Here is a 22,400-nt window from a genome sequence, read left to right as displayed (position 1 = left end):
AACACTTGGTGACAGTATCAGTAGATTCACAGCAGTATCCTGCAGTTACTATCTTGTATTCCAAAAGTGATTTGAAGGCATGCACAAAATGCTTCCTGCATATCTGTGAAATACGTCTGCTCAAAACATCACTACACACAGGAAACTGTGATGAACCTAAACTAAGGTTCCTTCTTGCCAGCTGTGGATTTACAGCCCCTTTTCTCCCTTGTTGCATTGCGTCCACATGCATGGCTCGTACAGTTATGAGAGCTCTCTAAGCCGATACCAAAATGCTCACACACCTTGAACGTGCTGAGAAAAGACAGATCAGGCAGATCAACCAGAGAGGTGCGTTCACGTTCAGCTTGATTGTGAAATCAGCAGCAGTCAGTCACTGTGACGGACCGTCATGCCTCACGGAGTCCTGATCCTCCTGCTGCTAATGGGATTCCACGGTAAGACTACTTCATAAAGCAGAGTTCTCTGATGTGGGTTGGTATTTTCGTCCATATCAACTTGACTGAGTTGGTTTCGTTTTGAGTTCTTGATGTTTGTTTGTTTTTACTCAAGGAAGTCTCGACAGCTTTCACTTGGTTGCGCAATCTCCTCCTTTTTTCCCTGTCTGTCAGAAAATATCGAACATAAAACTTTTCCTGATAAAGAATAAGGCAGCTGTTCTAGTGTAGTACGCTTTAATGTTACAGTGATATTACAGACTATTACATCTTTTCCTGCGGAACTTCTGTTGCTGCCATTTTTTCTCGGAAACTGCGGAACTTCTTGCGTTGCCGGTTTTCCTCAGTCTGAAAACATCTGGCTCTAAAAGCGAAGAAAGGGAATTCAAATAGAAAACCTGAGACCATAAGAATGGAGATGGAAGCAACAAGTTAAACTTATTAAAGAAAAAGATTTTCCTCCTGTTGGTGAGGACACCTGATGTAAGACAGAGTCATTCTCCAAACGCAAAGAAGGAACAGTTAAACTAAGTAGTTCACATTAGTCTAAACGTCTGATGAATTGTTTGTTTGTTTGTTTGTTTGTGCACAGGTCAGCTGACAGGGACAGGCTGTCCTGTTAGTCCAGGAGGGTTTAAGGAGAATCCGCCTGTAGAAGCAGTGAACGGCAGTGATGTTATTCTCCCATGTCTCCCTGAGTTCACTGTCAGAGTGGACCATGATAGACTGGAGTGGAGTCGTGGTAACGAGGACATTTACACCATCAGAGGAGGGTACAGTGATGGCCTGTATAAACACTCAGGGAGAGCATCTGTTTCCAGAGAAGAGTTTCAGAAAAGAAACGCCTCACTCAAACTCTTCAGAGTGTCGGAGGCAGATGGAGGAGAGTACTGCTGCTGTCTTCATCTGGACAGTCCGGATGAGAGGAAATGCATTAAGCTGATTCTTGGTGAGTATGTTAAACACCACAGAGACATATAATGTAACATTAGAGTAAACCCATTCATTTTGTATAAAAGTCTTAACAGCACTTTACATATTAGTTATCCGAGGACTCAGTCATTAATGGTGAATTACTTTATAATAAAAGAAAAAGCAACTGAACAGGTGATGACAACACACATGTACTGTCCAAACTTTCAAAGTCTCTTTTGTTTTCTCTTACAGTTCTAAAGAAAAAGGGAGGAGACTCAAACGACCACATGGGTCAGAAAATGTCTTCATGTTTTTGGCTTTAAATTCCTCAGTTGTGCACAGGAGGAACTGAGCTTTGGGTTGATTTGTCTTCATCAGCTCTCTCCAGGTCATTTAATGCTGTTTTGTGTCATTGCAGATGTAACAGGACGCTCAGGGATCATACAGGCTACTGCTAACGTCCAGAGTAACACAACCAAGTCATCAGACACTGGTGAGGAACTTCTCAGTAGTTCAAGAGAAACAGATTATTCTCAGCTCTGTGAACACAGGATGCTTCAGTCAACAATCTGTTTTCATTATACGTCTGTTGCTGTAGTGAATGAGGACAGATGCACATGCATATGAAGTAATGAAACGTCAGACAGCTCAGTGAAAAGAGAAGCAGGTGTAAAGTGTGACAGTAGTTTTGCACATTAAACACTTTTACAACCTGGAATCAGCTCAGTGTCTCTGATATTCTTCCAGATACTAACGAGGTTTGGAAAATAGCTGCTGGAGTTATTGTTGCTGTTCTTGTCCTTGTCCTCTTTGTGCTATTGATGAAAAAGAAATGTGCAAAGCGTAAGTCATTTATTTCCACTTTCAATTTAACTGCATTAACATAAAACCTGTTATAATTCCAGCTGCATCATTAGAATCTATTCAGATGTGTGTGATATGATATTTAGAGCACCACCTGAGTTACTTTCACTATGTAAAACTTCACACCTCATGTTTTACATCCAGTGTCCAGGAAAGACTGTGATCTCTGAACATGAACTGATTATTAATATCTCTTTGTGTTTCTAATGTTATGCAGGTTTCTGTTTGTCCCAAGTGTTTTTGTCTCTTCGACGTCTCAGTCAGTCGCTGAATCGAGTCAGACGTTCAGGTATTATCACTATCTGACCTTTCTGTCAGTTTCCTGCAGATGAATGCTGGTTTTTAATGACTTCTCAGTCTTTTTAACTGAGTTCAGCATCAGTCTGAACTCTCTGGGTCTGATTCCAGCAGTTTGAGCTGCTGACTGTCACTCAGTTAGAGGGGAATGATCCTGAAGTTTTAGCTATCACTTCATAGCTAATGTTAGCATTAACAGCTGTTGACTTAACAAGAGCTTCTTCTAGACTGGTTAGTAAACAGCTGTTAATGCTAACGTTAGCTATGTAGCAATAGCAAAACGTACATATAGCACCTTTAAGCTAATCTTCCCTTAACTATATTGTATCTGTCATGTTCAGTTATTGATAAGTGGTGTCATTGAATGTAATATGGGGATGAGCAGAACTGTCCAATACCAGTGTTGTGTCCAACAGTAAGGTTGCTGTGTTACTGTCAAACACAGTGTATTTAATATAATTCTATGATCTCACAGCAGCAGCAGCAGCAGCAGAGCCGGCAAATGAAGCCGAACTGGAGAATCTGAAATGATGAGTTACCACAGAGGGAGGATGAGGAGTTGGAAGAACAGACGACACCCAAACACACACAGAGAACACTTCAAGAAGTTAAGGTCTAGAAAGTATTTTGCACACAGTGAGGAAGTTTATATTTTTACAGACACTTTGACAAGACTGTGCACTTTGAAAGATGATGAATGTGAAGAAGCTGATTCACCCAAATAACATGTATTTGTTCCTGTACTGGTAACAGTGTGTAATCTGTGCATTATCCAGAGTGGTCGGGAACTTTTCCCTGGAAAGACACACTGTTGATGAATTTTAATAACAGTGGTTTTAGAACCACAAACACATTGCGTTGTGGTGGAAACTCTGACTTATATTTTAAACCCTGGACAAATTAATGTTATTTGGGAAACTACTTTGTATTTTTTAAAGTGTTTTTAATGTATTAACCTGGAATATCAGAATGTATGGTTTTGCACACAGCATTTAGAAGTTTTAAAAGCTTAGTGCACAGCTAAGCAAATGTCATGAATTTGATGAATTTAGATTCCCAATAAAAAAAAGACCTACAACTCAGCTTTGACTTGAAACGACACATTATGCTCCCCCAAGAACAGACGAGTCGTTTGCACTCAAAGCTCAAAGAGCAGGACTTTGACTTGACTTTGGCCTTAGATGTCTTGATACTGGACTTGACCTGAGGCTAAATGAAGATTTAGTCCCACCCTGCAGCTGATTATTGTTCGTCCTTGTTTATTTTGGGCTGTGAATTCAAACAGTTGGTGGTAAAGGTATAAAAAATGTCTCCCTGCAATATATATGAAATTAGTATATGAAATGTTATGTTACAGTTTTTCTTGTTACAGTGCTGGGTGTGTGTGTGTGTGTTTTGTTTTTTTATGGTATTTACCCTGCACCAACTGTCACATCAGGGTAGCAGTAATGGAGAGCTGTGGTTGATGCAGCCAGGCAGGTTTGCAGCACCTGGGCTGGTTGTGCTCTGAAGGGAAAAGCCCAGCAGCACTTGTGTTTACCCATACAACACCCCACCTCCTGATGTTCACACAAAAACATCCACATTACTGATGAAACTGACTGCTCCATACTAACAGATATCTCTGTCTACCTTTGGTACAATAAATATTCACATTTGGCATCATTCCTTGTGTCGTTTCTCGTCTCTATCAGACAGTAGATCAGCAGTTTCTGAAACAGACCAACAGCCACATTCAAAGTCACTTTAATCGTCTTTCTTCCCCAGTCTGATGCTCAGTCTGAACTACAGCAGCTCGGCCTGACCACATCCACATGGCTAAATGCACTGAGTTGCTCCCATGTGATTGGCTGATTAGATATTTGCATTAACAAGCAGTTGAGCAGGTGAATCTAATGAAGTGTCCGGTGAGTGTATGTACCTGTTAGCATAGCATAAAATGATGCCCCTCTCTTCACACACCAGTGCTACAGCAGATTTTCACTCCAAAGACAACTGATTTATTTATCAGAGTAGAAAAGGTGATAAGTAGAGCACATCCACACCAACAAACAAAAAACAACTAAAAATACAGGCATCTTACCTACTCTCCTAACATAAAGAGGAGAGGATATTTTTTAAAAGATATTTACAATGTATACAACAGATTATGCTAAAACAGTAATAACTGACAGATACCACACTCAAATACAAATACAAGTTATGGCTCAGGGTCATAAAAGGTTAATTTCATTCAGTTAAATGATGCATAGTTTGCACTTTGCAGTGATTTGATACGTCTTTGGTAAATGCTGCTGTGTTACTAGAATTCAGTGCAAAGACAACTTGGAGATTGTGTAAAATTCTTCCCAAGAACATCACAAAAATAATCTGAATTTAAAAATGTGGCTTTTTCTGAAATTGAATTGTCATTTTGTAAATGTGTTATAATGCATAAAACAGAGGTCTTATCAGAGTGTGAGAGGATTAAAGTAGTGTTCAATGATCGTAATGACAATGTCAAGTAATATATACAAGTAAAAATTAAGTAAATATATATTTTCAACAAACAACAATCACAATTTCAACATCTCAGCCTCTGTATCCAGATGTTTCACAGCCTACAAAGCTTCATACTACCTTTCAAAACAAATCTTTCAGAAAGTAATAAAACAAGGTAAAAACACACAGAACAGATCACCACTATATATATATATACACACACATGTATGATCTGGACCACAGGTGAGAGACCGTCAACAAAACCAATCAAACACATGAGAGGAATGTTAACCAGCAGCGGTGTGACGGTGCTGTATATGAGAAATTCCTGAGTTTGAGGGAAGACTGGAGGAAGTGACTACACCTCTACATCTTCATCCTCTTACATTGGACTGAGCTCAGCTTTAATGCTACAGTGACTCACTATCACCCCTTGAGGTGTAACGTGGTATTACAAGAACAAGTGTGTCAGAGCTAGAAGGTTAGCATGCTAACTTTAGTAGAAATCTCTCACAAAACATGGACGTCTTTGAACTCAGTCAAAACTGTAACTCTGTTGATCAGTTTAGTTAAATTTGTAATGTTTTAAAGTAACATACTTTCCCCTTTAAAGTTTTTTGCACAACACTAACTGTAATGGTGTGGTACTATTGGCTGAATCACAAATACACTGTAATTAAATCAAAAGAACATGCAGAGCTATAAAGTTATACGGGGGGGGGGGGGATTCTAGCTCTGAAGTTGCACGTCGTCTTCATTGTCATTGTTTTCTGCATTGTTGTCCATGTTGTCATTGCTCTGCATGGCTCTAAGAGATGTGGGATCCCCTCCATCATTGGCATTCTTTTGGTTCCAGCCTCGTGTTCGATCTATATAATGAGAAACTGGTAATATGACAGTTTCAATGAAATGTCAGTCATCAACTCAGTCTTTTGCAGCACATGTTAAAAACAAGAATCATCTATCTGAGGCAGCAAATAAGACAAAAGAGAGTCAAAAAAACACAAAGGAACAATAATTAGCAGTAAAAGAGTAAAAGAGTAATCATGCCTGTATGAACGTGTTAAACTCAGTTTCTAGGTTTCTAAACAAATGAACAGTCAAACTCAACATTACAGGGAAGGACTCATTCACAGTTCAAGTTCAAGTCAGTCTTTAAAACATAATACTGGTGCTCATGAGCACAGTTCCAATCATTGCTCCTGTTCACACTGGTCATTAAAAGCATCGTTTGCTTATTCTTCATATCAGCTGTACATGGAAGGAGGAGGAATGAACAGTCATGAGCATCTGACCTGTTCTTTAAATGAACAGAGGAGAAATTTGTGACTTACTGGCATCTCTGCGATTTTGTTTATAATGACAGATGATGAATCCAATGATGATTCCAATGATGATTCCAATGATAAATGCAAGGACACCAACCACAACCACAACCCAAATCCCTGAAAGAACAGAGAAAAGATTTGTTCTTCACTCTGATAACATCCATCCTTTTTCTACATGACTGCTCAGGTGTCTTAAAATCAAACCCAAAAATAATCAGAGGGATTCTGAATTTAATACTTAATTTAACAGGAGACCAGTAAAACAATAATGGACCAAATTTGCTGAACAAACTCAACAATCCTCCAGCAGATGATGCTTTAACACTGACCACTTACAGATTCAACAGTTTCTTTAAGAAAGGGAGAACGAATGACACAGGAGTAACTTTAGATCTATAGGATACAGTAAAGACAACTGTTTTTCTACTTACATGTCTTGTTTTCTGTTTCTGGAAGTAAAAAGTAAAAAGATTCTTAATTTCACAGGAAACCAGTACAACAAATAATCAACCAAGTTTTTTTCCACTGATAAAGTTAAAACTGTCTGTATATCTGCATGTACATTATAGGATAGACAGAACTTTTTTGTACTGTTAATATTTTCATGAGATTAAATATTCAAATATGTGATAGAATTCAGACAAACAGGAAAAGAGATTGTTGTGGTGATAAAAGCTAATTGTGATACAAACAGATTGAACTCAAGATATTTACTCACTGGGATCAACCCTCTTTCCGTGTTTCACTGTGGAAAAATGAACATTTGTGTTAGATTGTAATTGTGTTTATTGTGTTTAAGTGACAAATACCCTTAACATGTTACAAAAGTAGAATTATTTCATTTCACTGATGTGTTGGGTTATATGTACTTACTAACAATGAGGGTAACAATGTCACGTTTGACCTGACTTTCCAGTTTGGGCACATTGCAGGTGTAATTTCCTTCATCATTTTCTGTGACACTGGTCAGTTTTAATGAAATGTTTCCTTTAACCATTTCATCTTTGAAGAGGGACGTTCTGTCTTTGAAGTTCAGGTGTTCAGTTAGATCATCTCTTTTACTTCTATAGAGATGCACAATGTTTCCATTGAATTTCCACACCACTGTTAGAGTTGTGACGTTATGTGGGGGCTCCAGGTGGCATGGCAGGATGACATCCTCACCGACTGCTGCTTTAACTGTTGAACCAATCACTTTAGGTTGCTCTGAGGAAACAAACATTGTATTTAGACTTAAAGTTACAACATCACTGAACTCTTTGTTTCTAAATATAGTTTAACACTACAATGGCTGGTTCTTAATGAGAAATTATTTTTAAGTCTGTTATTAGGACATAGTATACAGGCTTTAATATAACTACAGACAAATATCAATCCAAATGAAGCAAAAAATTCCAGAAAATCAGGAAAGTGAAAGTTCATTCATATCTGAAGTTTGGACTCATCAATGAGAAAACAATTGTGCCTCTGTCAATGTCAGTAAATACCACAGTGCAGCATTGTCTGTACACTGATTACCAGCCATGAAAAGAGTTTTCTACTGAATCAACTCACCAGTGACATTGAGTCGACATTTGTCAGAGCTCGAACCATAATTTGTCTTCACGTCACACCTGTACAGACCTGAGTCCTCAGTCCTGAGTCTGGACACATGAAGTCTGATTCGTCCTTCTCTGAGGACGTCTTTGTCAAACTGGACTCGTCCTGAAAACTGTTTATCCTGAGACTCTGAGACCTCAACACCCTCATGGAGATGAAACAGGACTGAGACTTTCAGATCAGTAAACAGTTCACAGAGGAAAGAAACAGAGTCCAGAGAGCGGTGAGTTGTGGTGGTGAAGGTCCAGTCCAGTGTGATGTTGTGGTTCTCCTCTGCCTGATAGGAGGTCTGTGCCACATTCACTACAAATGTTCCTGCTGAGGAGACAGAGATGATTCAGGTGAACCAGTTAGCAGAGAGAAAACAAACAGGGGAAGGTTGTTCCCTCCATGTTCTTCTGCCTCTGTATTTAACTCTCCCACACCTGAGCTGCAGAGTTGTTGACAATCATGCTGCTGTGCTGAGGTGAAACTGATCAGACCTTGTTGAGTTTTCTAAGACAATCTACAGATGTACACATGTATGGTAAACATGATGTACCATACATGTGGTTTCACAAAATCACACTGTGGAATGAACTAAACAAATCCAGGTATAAAAAGGTCAAAGGTCCCATGAAAGGAAACTACTATACTTCTGTGAATATAACTTACTGTAGACCCTGGCTCAATTCTTTATCTTTAGTGAGGTATTATCTTAATGGACAGATTTTCGCTACTTGAATATTCTTTATATGTTAATATATTTTTTCAACATTTCTATCTTACATGTTTTTTTTAAAAAAAACAAAAAACAATATCTCCTATGAGTAACTGATGGTTAAATGTTCCCTGTGTATAAACTGAAAACATCTTTTCTTTCAGAACAGTGATTCTGTGTTGGAAGGGAAACCTTACTGAACTGTAGCCTTCAGCACTGAGTCACTGTGCATGTGCATCTTTATTTTATACATTAAAAATTACTTTAGCCTAGTGTAAGTCAGATTCTCTAAACACCACAGTTCTCTTTTCCTAATTCCTTCTCTCCTTCTTGCCTTTCCTTGACCTTGTGACATTTTCCATTGAGGTCAAGAAAAAGTGTTTAGGAAAGGAGAAGTTACTTTTTGACAGCTTCAGCCCTGCACACCCTCCTTATTTGTTCTGTATAATCTGAGTGTTGCCTTTGTGCTGTAGCATTTTTGTCAAATAAAATTATTTTATTTTATTTTATTTTATTTTATTTGTCCCCTGGTTTCTCACACAACCTTAAATAACTCCATCACATATATACATACATATACACACATATATTTACATATATAACCATTCAGACACAAGGTGATGTCAAGATCAACCTGAACACTGCACATACTCATTAAATCATTTATTTCACTCAAACTATTCTATTTAGAATCTTTAAGTCTTTAAACAAATTCATCTTCATCTGCTGGATTCTGTGATTAAAGTTAAAAACACTTACACAGCTCCTACATCTGTGTTCTGACATCCAACACTGAAGACAAAGAGAGACCTTTTTTCTGTATACTGAATAAATTATATTATTCATAATAAAACCTACAAAAATTAATAATCAATCATCTCATTATTAGAATATTCCTATTCTAATGTATTTGGTGCAGCTTTATAAAGCTGTAAAGTCCGTTTATTTAATTCCTTAAACCGTCCACAGGTCTCTGAGGCTGGTTTTAGATCCTGGATGAGCTCCTTCAGATCAGCTTGATGTTTAGAATATCACTGTAATGTAAATGTAAAAAGAAGCCTAATACAAGTTGATATTTCTGAACTGATGAACTGATGAACTGACTCGCTGATGAATGCAGGTGTGAATAAAATATCACGAGGGGAAAAAACACGAAAGAAAAGTTCAGGGTCCTTTGTGAATCCACTTAGCTCTGATTAATACGGTATACATTTAGGACATATCATGTTTTCAGAAACAGCGAGTAAAGCCTTTAAAGCTGAGTGGAAAAACAAAAGGAGGTTTGTTCTGTAGTGTCGATGGTCTTTCAATAGGTGTGGTTAAGGAAATGGCTTACCTGTACGCGGTATCAAAGTAGAAATAAACAGAACAGTGGTCACTGCTAAGTAGAGTTTCCTAAACATACTGAAGACTATGTAAAGAATAGACCATCCACTGTAACTCAAAAAAAGAAAAGAAAAGAAAAGAAGAGAAACAACTGGTGATTTGATCAGCAGCCGCCTGGAAAATACTTTCTCTTTCGCTTGTCCTTAGTAATAGGAGTCGGAGTCGGAATGAGGAGTTCCCTGTCGCTCCCTGTAGGCTCTCTCACACACACACACACACACAATAGTAAAAAAAATGCAGTATTTCTGGGACACAGGAAGACTCCATGTTTTCTGCGCTGATCTATTGCTGTTATACGATCCGCTGCTGGTTTTAAGCTTATACGGTCTTATTTCTCATTTTGATTATAAGGGCTTTTATTTTATTTTTCCGCTGTAAACAAACAGTACTGTGACAGACAGAAACGCTAAATGGAGAAAATTAAAAGGAAATGTTTCATGTATTAACAACCCTCCGAAGAGGCACAAGGTTAGTATTTGTTGCTATGGTGTAATGTTAAGATATTATCTGTGACTTCAGTCAGATTTTAACTTTGTTAACTTTCTTTGTATAATTGTTTAATTAAGTTAGCTTTAGCTAAATATGAGCTATTGTTAAGCTATGTTTATACAGTGAAGCTAACGTGTCGTATATTTAGGGCCCGAGCAACGAGTTGCGTGGGCCCAACGGGGCCATGCAACGAGTTGCAAGGACCCTCTTGTTTTCGGTCGGTTTATTATTATTAGGGCCCGAGCAACGAGTTGCGTGGGCCCAACGGGGCCATGCAACGAGTTGCAAGGACCCTCTTGTTTTCGTTCGGTTTATTATTATTAGGGCCCGAGCAACGAGTTGCGTGGGCCCAACGGGGCCATGCAACGAGTTGCAAGGACCCTCTTGTTTTCGTTCGGTTTATTATTATTAGGGCCCGAGCAACGAGTTGCGTGGGCCCAACGGGGCCATGCAACGAGTTGCAAGGACCCTCTTGTTTTCGTTCGGTTTATTATTATTAGGGCCCGAGCAACGAGTTGCGTGGGCCCAACGGGGCCATGCAACGAGTTGCAAGGACCCTCTTGTTTTCGTTCGGTTTATTATTATTATTATTATTATTATTTTTTTTCTTCTTTTTCCGCCTCTTTGATCGCCTTTTTGAGGGCCTTAAAATGCGTCAAAACTCCTGAAAATTTGCAGACGCGTCAGGCACGGTGAAAAATTTAAGAATTTAGGGGTCTTGAGCATGGGTGTGGCAAAATGGCCTCGGTAGCGCCACCTACATTTTTAACGGAACAGCCCCTCAAGCCCGTTGCGCCTAAAAATCTGAAAATCTGCACACATATGTAACATCCCATGACGCACCAAAAAGTCTCTTGGAGCCATATTCTAAACCCAACAGAAAGTATTTTTATTTTGACCGGAAGGTGAAAAAATTGTGTGTTTTTGGCCATTTCCAGGGGTCGCTTGAACGCGAACTAGTCCTAGACGCATTATCCGATTGACTTCAAAATTTGATAATTTGTTCTTAAGACATAGACGAAGTTAAATTGCAAAAGTTTCGGACTTTTCATTGAAGGGCGTGGAAGTTATGGCCCCTCAAAGTTCGATCACTCGCCACAAAACAGGAAGTTGCTTTAAATTTGCTATATTTCGGCCATACTTTGTCCAAACTGCATCAAACTTTACAGGATTGTTAATGGTACCTATCTGCACACATCCATATGTCAATATTCATACAATTGTTGTAGCACCACCTATTTATAGCAGGAAATGACATATTTTATAGTGTGATGTCCAGTTTCTAGACGGGTGACCAGATTCACTTCAAATGTTGTCAGGACAGACTTAAGGATTTTTGGAAGACTGGCTCCGAAAATTGTGAGTTTGGGTCGAAGCGTGTGCCGGTTCTGGCCCGTCAAAGTTCGGAAACCCAACTTCCTGTTTGAAACCTCAGATTTTGGGGTAACTTCCTGTTGCGACTCTCTACTTTATCCTACAGATGGAGCCATTGTATTACTCTTTGATGGGTTTTTGGAAGGGGGTCTCTGTGTGTGTGTGTCTGTGTGTGTCTGAGGGGGGAGGGGAAGAGGAGTTGATTGTGTCTGTGAGAAGCTGCCACAGGGAGGTTACAGTCAATAGAGCCATGATCTGTCACAGATGATGAGCTCTGAATAATATTATCACAGAAAATAATTAGCATAAAAGCTTTTATTTAAAATTTTTACATCTGGGAAGTGTGAACTGTTACGCCAGCGTGTGCCCTGCGACCTGCGTTGACCCCGCGGTTGCCGGGGTCCCGCGGTCGCCGCTCCCCAACGGACGCCGGGTGCGAGGGCCCGTTCAACGCTGCTCGCAGCTTTAATTAGGGCCCGAGCAACGAGTTGCGTGGGCCCAACGGGGCCATGCAACGAGTTGCAAGGACCCTCTTGTTTTCGGTCTGTTTATTATTATTATTATTATTATTATTAGGGCCCGAGCAACGAGTTGCGTGGGCCCAACGGGGCCATGCAACGAGTTGCAAGGACCCTCTTGTTTTCGTTCGGTTTATTATTATTATTATTATTATTATTTTTTTTCTTCTTTTTCCGCCTCTTTGATCGCCTTTTTGAGGGCCTTAAAATGCGTCAAAACTCCTGAAAATTTGCAGACGCGTCAGGCACGGCGAAAAATTTAAGAATTTAGGGGTCTTGAGCATGGGTGTGGCAAAATGGCCTCGGTAGCGCCACCTACATTTTTAACGGAACAGCCCCTCAAGCCCGTTGCGCCTAAAAATCTGAAAATCTGCACACATATGTAACATCCCATGACGCACCAAAAAGTCTCTTGGAGCCATATTCTAAACCCAACAGAAAGTATTTTTATTTTGACCGGAAGGTGAAAAAATTGTGTGTTTTTGGCCATTTCCAGGGGTCGCTTGAACGCGAACTAGTCCTAGACGCATTATCCGATTGACTTCAAAATTTGATAATTTGTTCTTAAGACATAGACGAAGTTAAATTGCAAAAGTTTCGGACTTTTCATTGAAGGGCGTGGAAGTTATGGCCCCTCAAAGTTCGATTACTCGCCACGAAACAGGAAGTTGCTTTATTTTTGCTATATTTCGGCCATACTTTGTCCAAACTGCATCAAACTTTACAGGATTGTTAATGGTACCTATCTGCACACATCCATATGTCAATATTCATACAATTGTTGTAGCGCCACCTATTTATAGCAGGAAATGACATATTTTATAGTGTGATGTCCAGTTTCTAGACGGGTGACCAGATTCACTTCAAATGTTGTCAGCCCCTCCTTGACAATTTTTGGAAGAAGTCCTCCGAAAATTGTGAGTTTGGGTCGAAGCGTGTGCCGGTTCTGGCCCGTCAAAGTTCGGAAACCCAACTTCCTGTTTGAAACCTCAGATTTTGGGGTAACTTCCTGTTGCGACTCTCTACTTTATCCTACAGATGGAGCCATTGTATTACTCTTTGATGGGTTTTTGGAAGGGGGTCTCTGTGTGTGTGTGTCTGTGTGTGTGTGTTTGAGGGGGAGGGGAAGAGGAGTTGATTGAGTCTGTGAGAAGCTGCCACAGGGAGGTTACAGTCAGGAGAGCCAAGAGCTGTCACAGATGATGAGCTCTGAAAAATATTATCACAGAAAATAATTAGCATAAAAGCTTTTATTTTAAATTTGTTGCAACAAATTCAGGTTTCTTACAGCATTTTCCTTATTGAAAACTAAATTCTACCTGAAATGTATCAATAAAAATCTTCTTTTGCAGTTAATGTCACCAGTTTATAGTTTAGTTTTAATAGCATTCCCTGTCACTGATGTGCCTTTAATTATCGGTTCTATCAGGGATCATTTATGTGTTTATCTTACGGGGGTGAGCCACCTCACAGGTTGGTTATATTACCTGTTGACCTCAGCTCAGTGAGCTAAGACAATGTTTAATGCAGTGTTTTTTCTGATATGAAAATGGATATTATTCAGCACATCTAACCTCAGCAGGCCCCTCTTCAGAAACTCATATCTGCAGATGTCAAAGCTGGCTCAAACGTTGTCCACAGTCTCATGACATGTTTAACACGAAGCACAGCACGCTGGTTAAGCTCATGGCAAACTGTTACTAACAGCTAAAATGAAAGCTTGTCTGTATGTAGTCTAACTGGTTAGTTTGTCACTAATCTCCAAATTTTGCAAATTGCTATAAACTTCACTCTCTTAAACCAGTAACAGTCTGAGCTGGACTGATAGGGGTCTGTATGGATAAAGATAAAATCCTAATGATACCCATCCCTACAGCTGGTTAGTGGCTTCGCCCTGACTTTAGGCAGATGAGATATTCACTGTTCAAATAACTTCATTATAACCCTTGTTTAAGCATAAATGATTTATATATGCACCCAATAACAGAACTTGCAAAAAAATGCTTTTGCTCAAAGCTCAAAGCTTGTAAACTCAAGTTAAAACTGAGTTTTATCTCCTTTTGGGAGGGGGTATCTGTGTGTGTGTGTGTGTTTGTGTTTGTGTTTGTGTTTGTGTTTGAGGGGGGAGGGGAAGAGGAGTTGATTGAGTCTGTGAGAAGCTGCCACAGAGAGGTTACAGTCAGGAGAGCCAAGAGCTGTCACAGATGATGAGCTCTGAAAAATATTATCACAGAAAATAATTAGCATAAAAGCTTTTATTTAAAATTTTTACATCTGGGAAGTGTGAACTGTTACGCCAGCGTGTGCCCTGCGACCTGCGTTGACCCCGCGGTTGCCGGGGTCCCGCGGTCGCCGCTCCCCCGACGGGCGCCGGGTGCGAGGGCCCGTTCAACGCTGCTCGCAGCTTTAATTATTATTATTATTATTTTTTTTCTTCTTTTTCCGCCTCTTAGATCGGCTTTTTGAGGGCCTTAACATGCGTGAAAACTTACCAAAATTTGCAGACGCGTCAGGCACGGCGAAAAATTTAATAATTTAGGGGTCTTGAGCATGGGCGTGGTAAAATGCCCTCGGTAGCGCCACCTACATTTTTAAACGGAACAGCCCCTCAAGCCCGTTGCGCCTAAAAATCTGAAAATCTGCACACATATGTAACATCCCATGACGCACCAAAAAGTCTCTTGGAGCCATATTCTAAACCCAACAGAAAGTATTTTTATTTTGACCGGAAGGTGAAAAAATTGTGTGTTTTTGGCCATTTCCAGGGGTCGCTTGAACGCGAACTAGTCCTAGACGCATTATCCCATTGACTTCAAAACTTAATAGTATGTTCTTAAGACATAGACGATGTTAAATTGCGGCAGATTTTGAGTTTTTGTTGAAGGGCGTGGAAGTTATGGCCCCTCAAAGTTCGATTACTCGCCACGAAACAGGAAGTTGCTTTATTTTTGCTATATTTCGGCCATACTTTGTCCAAACTGCATCAAACTTTACAGGATTGTTAATGGTACCTATCTGCACACATCCATATGTCAATATTCATACAATTGTTGTAGCGCCACCTATTTATAGCAGGAAATGACATATTTTATAGTGTGATGTCCAGTTTCTAGACGGGTGACCAGATTCACTTCAAATGTTGTCAGCCCCTCCTTGACAATTTTTGGAAGAAGTCCTCCGAAAATTGTGAGTTTGGGTCGAAGCGTGTGCCGGTTCTGGCCCGTCAAAGTTCGGAAACCCAACTTCCTGTTTGAAACCTCAGATTTTGGGGTAACTTCCTGTTGCGACTCTCTACTTTATCCTACAGATGGAGCCATTGTATTACTCTTTGATGGGTTTTTGGAAGGGGGTCTCTGTGTGTGTGTGTCTGTGTGTGTGTGTTTGAGGGGGGAGGGGAAGAGGAGTTGATTGAGTCTGTGAGAAGCTGCCACAGGGAGGTTACAGTCAGGAGAGCCAAGAGCTGTCACAGATGATGAGCTCTGAAAAATATTATCACAGAAAATAATTAGCATAAAAGCTTTTATTTTAAATTTGTTGCAACAAATTCAGGTTTCTTACAGCATTTTCCTTATTGAAAACTAAATTCTACCTGAAATGTATCAATAAAAATCTTCTTTTGCAGTTAATGTCACCAGTTTATAGTTTAGTTTTAATAGCATTCCCTGTTACTGATGTGCCTTTAATTATCGGTTCTATCAGGGATCATTTATGTGTTTATCTTACGGGGGTGAGCCACCTCACAGGTTGGTTATATTACCTGTTGACCTCAGCTCAGTGAGCTAAGACAATGTTTAATGCAGTGTTTTTTCTGATATGAAAATGGATATTATTCAGCACATCTAACCTCAGCAGGCCCCTCTTCAGAAACTCATATCTGCAGATGTCAAAGCTGGCTCAAACGTTGTCCACAGTCTCATGACATGTTTAACACGAAGCACAGCACGCTGGTTAAGCTCATGGCAAACTGTTACTAACAGCTAAAATGAAAGCTTGTCTGTATGTAGTCTAACTGGTTAGTTTGTCACTAATCTCCAAATTTTGCAAATTGCTATAAACTTCACTCTCTTAAACCAGTAACAGTCTGAGCTGGACTGATAGGGGTCTGTATGGATAAAGATAAAATCCTAATGATACCCATCCCTACAGCTGGTTAGTGGCTTCGCCCTGACTTTAGGCAGATGAGATATTCACTGTTCAAATAACTTCATTATAACCCTTGTTTAAGCATAAATGATTTATATATGCACCCAATAACAGAACTTGCAAAAAAATGCTTTTGCTCAAAGCTCAAAGCTTGTAAACTCAAGTTAAAACTGAGTTTATCTCCTTTTGGGAGGGGTATCTGTGTGTGTGTGTGTGTGTTTGTGTTTGTGTTTGTGTTTGAGGGGGGAGGGGAAGAGGAGTTGATTGAGTCTGTGAGAAGCTGCCACAGAGAGGTTACAGTCAGGAGAGCCAAGAGCTGTCACAGATGATGAGCTCTGAAAAATATTATCACAGAAAATAATTAGCATAAAAGCTTTTATTTTAAATTTTTACATCTCGGAAGTGTGAACTGTTACGCCAGCGTGTGCCCTGCGACCTGCGTTGACCCCGCGGTTGCCGGGGTCCCGCGGTCGCCGCTCCCCCGACGGGCGCCGGGTGCGAGGGCCCGTTCAACGCTGCTCGCAGCTTTAATTAGGGCCCGAGCAACGAGTTGCGTGGGCCCAACGGGGCCATGCCAACGAGTTGCAAGGACCCTCTTGTTTTCGGTCTGTTTATTATTATTATTATTATTATTATTATTATTATTATTATTTTTTTTCTTCTTTTTCCGCCTCTTAGATCGGCTTTTTGAGGGCCTTAACATGCGTGAAAACTTACCAAAAATTTGCAGACGCGTCAGGCACGGCGAAAAATTTAATAATTTAGGGTCTTGAGCATGGGCGTGGTAAAATGCCCTCGGTAGCCGCCACCTACATTTTTAAACGGAACAGCCCCTCAAGCCCGTTGCGCCTAAAAATCTGAAAATCTGCACACATATGTAACATCCCATGACGCACCAAAAAGTCTCTTGGAGCCATATTCTAAACCCAACAGAAAGTATTTTTATTTTGACCGGAAGGTGAAAAAATTGTGTGTTTTTGGCCATTTCCAGGGGTCGCTTGAACGCGAACTAGTCCTAGACGCATTATCCAATTGACTTCAAAACTTAATAGTATGTTCTTAAGACATAGACGATGTTAAATTGCGGCAGATTTTGAGTTTTGTTGAAGGGCGTGGAAGTTATGGCCCCTCAAAGTTCGATTACTCGCCACGAAACAGGAAGTTGCTTTATTTTGCTATATTTCGGCCATACTTTGTCCAAACTGCATCAAACTTACAGGATTGTTAATGGTACCTATCTGCACACATCCATATGTCAATATTCATACAATTGTTGTAGCGCCACCTATTTATAGGCAGGAAATGACATATTTTATAGTGTTGATGTCCAGTTTCTAGACGGGTGACCAGATTCACTTCAAATGTTGTCAGCCCCTCCTTGACAATTTTTGGAAGACTGGCTCCGAAAATTGTGAGTTTGGGTCGAAGCGTGTGCCGGTTCTGGCCCGTCAAAGTTCGGAAACCCAACTTCCTGTTTGAAACCTCAGATTTTGGGGTAACTTCCTGTTGCGGACTCTCTACTTTATCCTACAGATGGAGCCATTGTATTACTCTTTGATGGGTTTTTGGAAGGGGGTCTCTGTGTGTGTGTGTCTGTGTGTGGTGTTTGAGGGGGGAGGGGAAGAGGAGTTGATTGAGTCTGTGAGAAGCTGCCACAGGGAGGTTACAGTCAAGAGAGCCATGAGCTGTCACAGATGATGAGTTCTGAAAAATATTATCACAGAAAATAATTAGCATAAAAGCTTTTATTTTTAAATTTGTTGCAACAAATTCAGGTTTCTTACAGCATTTTCCTTATTGAAAACTAAATTCTACCTGAAATGTATCAATAAAATCTTCTTTTGCAGTTAATGTCACCAGTTTATAGTTTAGTTTTAATAGCATTCCCTGTCACTGATGTGCTTTAATTATCGGTTCTATCAGGGATCATTTATGTGTTTATCTTACGGGGGTGAGCCACCTCACAGCTTGTTATATTACCTGTTGACCTCAGCTCAGTGAGCTAAGACAATGTTTAATGCAGTGTTTTTTCTGATATGAAAATGGATATTATCAGCACATCTAACCTCAGCAGGCCCTCTTCAGAAACTCATATCTGCAGAATGTCAAAGCTGGCTCAAAAAATTAAATTGGCCTTCAAATTAATTTAAGGAATTGTAGGTTATTTTGAATTCATGTAATCTTTCTCCATCACCCTTTCTGTTTCTTTCCATCTCTCTACTCATCTTCTCCCATATGTCTCCCCTTGACCAAAGCTGAGCGTGGATTGATGCTGTCTTTACAGTTTGGTTTTGATCAGTTAGGAAATTTCACACGGGGTCAGCTGATTTTCGTGTTACTCAGTGTACGGCGACAGGAAAAGTGCACTAGGTCCACGGGCGTCGAGGTGAACCAGCTGAATATAAGCCACTCAAGTTGACGACAAGTGCATTGAAAAGTAAAAGCTGCTGGCCTTTACCTTTCTTTGTCAAAGCGCCTGTTCGGCAAGTAGTTAGTAAAGTAATATTTCAGCCTTGTCCACAGTCCTCATAACATGTTTAACAGGAAGCACAGCACGCTGGTTAAGCTCATGGCAAACTGTTACTAACAGCTAAAATGAAAGCTTGTCTGTATGTAGTCTAACTGGTTAGTTTGTCACTAATCTCCAAATTTTGCAAATTGCTATAAACTTCACTCTCTTAAACCAGTAACAGTCTGAGCTGGACTGATAGGGGTCTGTATGGATAAAGATAAAATCCTAATGATACCCATCCCTACAGCTGGTTAGTGGCTTCGCCCTGACTTTAGGCAGATGAGATATTCACTGTTCAAATAACTTCATTATAAGCCTTGTTTAAGCATAAATGATTTATATATGCACCAATAACAGAACTTAAAAAAATGCTTTTTGCTCAAAGCTCAAAAGCTTTTAAACTCAAGTTAAAACTGAGTTTTATCTCCTTTTGGGAGGGGGTATCTGTGTGTGTGTGTGTGTGTGTGGTGTGTGTGTTTGTGTTTGTGTTTGAGGGGGGAGGGGAAGAGGAGTTGATTGAGTCTGTGAGAAGCTGCCACAGGGAGGTTACAGTCAAGAGAGCCAAGAGCTGTCACAGATGATGAGCTCTGAAAAATATTATCACAGAAAATAATTAGCGTAAAAGCTTTTATTTAAAATTTTTACATCTCGGAAGTGTGAACTGTTACGCCAGCGTGTGCCCTGCGACCTGCGTTGACCCCGCGGTTGCCGGGGTCCCGCGGTCGCCGCTCCCCCGACGGGCGCCGGGTGCGAGGGCCCGTTCAACGCTGCCTCGCAGCTTTAATTATTATTATTATTATTTTTTCTTCTTTTTCCGCCTCTTAGATCGGCTTTTTGAGGGCCTTAACATGCGTGAAAAACTTACCAAAATTGCAGACGCGTCAGGCACGGCGAAAAATTAATAATTAGGGGTCTTGAGCATGGGCGTGGTAAAAATGCCCTCGGTAGCGCCACCTACATTTTTAAACGGAACAGCCCCTCAAGCCCGTTGCGCCTAAAAATCTGAAAATCTGGCACACATATGTAACATCCCATGACGCACCAAAAAGTCTCTTGGAGCCATATTCTAAACCCAACAGAAAGTATTTTATTTTGACCGGAAGGTGAAAAAATTGTGTGTTTTTGGCCATTTCCAGGGGTTGCTTGAACGCGAACTAGTCCTAGACGCATTATCCCATTGACTTCAAAACTTAATAGTATGTCTTAAGACATAGACGATGTTAAATTGCGGCAGATTTTGAGTTTTGTTGAAGGGCGTGGAAGTTATGGCCCCTCAAAGTTCGATTACTCGCCACGAAACAGGAAGTTGCTTTATTTTTGCTATATTCGGCCCATACTTTGTCCAAACTGCATCAAACTTTACAGGATTGTTAATGGTACCTATCTGCACACATCCATATGTCAATATTCATACAATTGTTGTAGCGCCACCTATTATAGCAGGAAATGACATATTTTATAGTGTGATGTCCAGTTTCTAGACGGGTGACCAGATTCACTTCAAATGTTGTCAGCCCCTCCTTGACAATTTTTGGAAGACTGGCTCCGAAAATTGTGAGTTTTGGTCGAAGCGTGTGCCGGTTCTGGCCCGTCAAAGTTCGGAAACCCAACTTCCTGTTTGAAACCTCAGATTTTGGGGTAACTTCCTGTTGCGACTCTCTACTTTATCCTACAGATGGAGCCATTGTATTACTCTTTGATGGTTTTTGGAAGGGGTCTCTGTGTGTGTGTGTCTGTGTGTGTGTGTTTGAAGGGGTCTCTGTGTGTGTGTGTCTGTGTGTGTGTGTTTGGGGGGGAGGGGAAGAGGAGTTGATTGAGTCTGTGAGAAGCTGCCACAGGGAGGTTACAGTCAAGAGAGCCATGAGCTGTCACAGATGATGAGCTCTGAAAAATATTATCACAGAAAATAATTAGCATAAAAGCTTTTATTTTAAATTTGTTGCAACAAATTCAGGTTTCTTACAGCATTTTCCTTATTGAAAACTAAATTCTACCTGAAATGTATCAATAAAAATCTTCTTTTGCAGTTTTAATGTCACCAGTTTATAGTTTAGTTTTAATAGCATTCCCTGTCACTGATGTGCCTTTAATTATCGGTTCTATCAGGGCATCATTTATGTGTTTATCTTACGGGGGTGAGCCACCTCACAGGTTGGTTATATTACCTGTTGACCTCAGCTCAGTGAGCTAAGACAATGTTTAATGCAGTGTTTTTTTCTGATATGAAAATGGATATTATTCAGCACATCTAACCTCAGCAGGCCCCTCTTCAGAAACTCATATCTGCAGATGTCAAAGCTGGCTCAAAAAATTAAACTGGCTTCAAATTAATTTTAAGGAATTGTAGGTTATTTTGATTCATGTAATCTTTCTCCATCACCCTTTCTGTTTCTTTCCATCTCTCTACTCATCTTCTCCATATGTCTCCCCTTGACCAAAGCTGAGCGTGGATTGATGCTGTCTTTACAGTTTGGTTTTGATCAGTTAGGAAATTTCACACGGGGTCAGCTGATTTTTTCGTGTTACTCAGTGTACGGCGACAGGAAAAGTGCACTAGGTCCACGGGCGTCGAGGTGAACCAGCTGAATATAAGCCACTCAAGTTGACGACAAGTGCATTGAAAAGTAAAAGCTGCTGGCCTTTACCTTTTCTTTGTCCAAAAGCGCCTGTTCGGCAAGTAGTTAGTAAAGTAATATTTTCAGCCTTGTCCACAGTCTCATAACATGTTTAACAGGAAGCACAGGCACGCTGGTTAAGCTCATGGCAAACTGTTACTAACAGCTAAAATGAAAGCTTGTCTGTATGTAGTCTAACTGGTTAGTTTGTCACTAATCTCCAAATTTTGCAAATTGCTATAAACTTCACTCTCTTAAACCAGTAACAGTCTGAGCTGGACTGATAGGGTCTGTATGGATAAAGATAAAATCCTAATGATACCCATCCCTACAGCTGGTTAGTGGCTTCGCCCTGACTTTAGGCAGATGAGATATTCACTGTTCAAATAACTTCATTATAAGCCTTGTTTAAGCATAAATGATTTATATATGCACCCAATAACAGAACTTAAAAAATGCTTTTGCTCAAAGCTCAAAGCTTTTAAACTCAAGTTAAAACTGAGTTTTATCTCCTTTTGGAGGGGGTATCTGTGTGTGTGTGTGTGTGTGTGTGTGTGTGTGTGTGTGTTTTGTGTTTGTGTTTGAGGGGGGAGGGGAAGAGGAGTTGATTGAGTCTGTGAGAAGCTGCCACAGGGAGGTTACAGTCAAGAGAGCCAAGAGCTGTCACAGATGATGAGCTCTGAAAAATATTATCACAGAAAATAATTAGCGTAAAAAGCTTTTATTTAAAATTTTTACATCT

At 40.2% G+C, this 22,400-nt stretch overlaps 2 protein-coding genes across 7 annotated transcripts; one reads left to right on the top strand and one right to left on the bottom strand.

The window, feature by feature from the left end:
* The first annotated feature begins 194 nt into the window (after window positions 1-194).
* Window positions 195-4,178, top strand: LOC108901683 (uncharacterized). Of its 6 annotated transcripts, none has more exons than XM_018703251.2 (7): window positions 197-437; window positions 1,030-1,386; window positions 1,605-1,643; window positions 1,771-1,845; window positions 2,100-2,195; window positions 2,434-2,505; window positions 2,989-4,178. In XM_018703251.2, exons 1-7 carry the CDS (start codon window positions 392-394, stop codon window positions 3,042-3,044), a joined length of 741 nt encoding a protein of 246 aa, XP_018558767.1. In that variant the 5' UTR covers window positions 197-391; the 3' UTR covers window positions 3,045-4,178. The 6 variants fall into 6 exon arrangements, with proteins under 6 accessions (XP_050925529.1, XP_018558793.1, XP_018558805.1 ...); XM_018703267.2 differs by having other exon boundaries at window positions 198-437; window positions 2,995-4,178; XM_018703258.2 differs by having other exon boundaries at window positions 198-437; window positions 2,992-4,178.
* A 2,806-nt stretch (window positions 4,179-6,984) lies between these two features.
* On the bottom strand, window positions 6,985-10,635 carry LOC108901667 (CD276 antigen). Its single transcript, XM_018703225.2, has 4 exons — window positions 9,958-10,635; window positions 7,877-8,239; window positions 7,196-7,528; window positions 6,985-7,067 (listed from the first exon to the last, which is right to left on the bottom strand). The coding sequence occupies exons 1-4, from the start codon at window positions 10,022-10,024 to the stop codon at window positions 7,033-7,035; spliced, it is 798 nt and encodes a 265-aa protein (XP_018558741.1). The 5' UTR covers window positions 10,025-10,635; the 3' UTR covers window positions 6,985-7,032.
* Between the last annotated feature and the right edge of the window lie 11,765 nt (window positions 10,636-22,400).

Source organism: Lates calcarifer, unplaced genomic scaffold (assembly GCF_001640805.2).
Source record: "Lates calcarifer isolate ASB-BC8 unplaced genomic scaffold, TLL_Latcal_v3 scaffold_3_8, whole genome shotgun sequence".
NCBI classification, from domain to species: domain Eukaryota; kingdom Metazoa; phylum Chordata; class Actinopteri; family Centropomidae; genus Lates; species Lates calcarifer.
The sequence above is the reverse complement of the archived record's forward strand: the minus strand, read 5'-3'. Positions and strand labels throughout refer to the sequence as shown.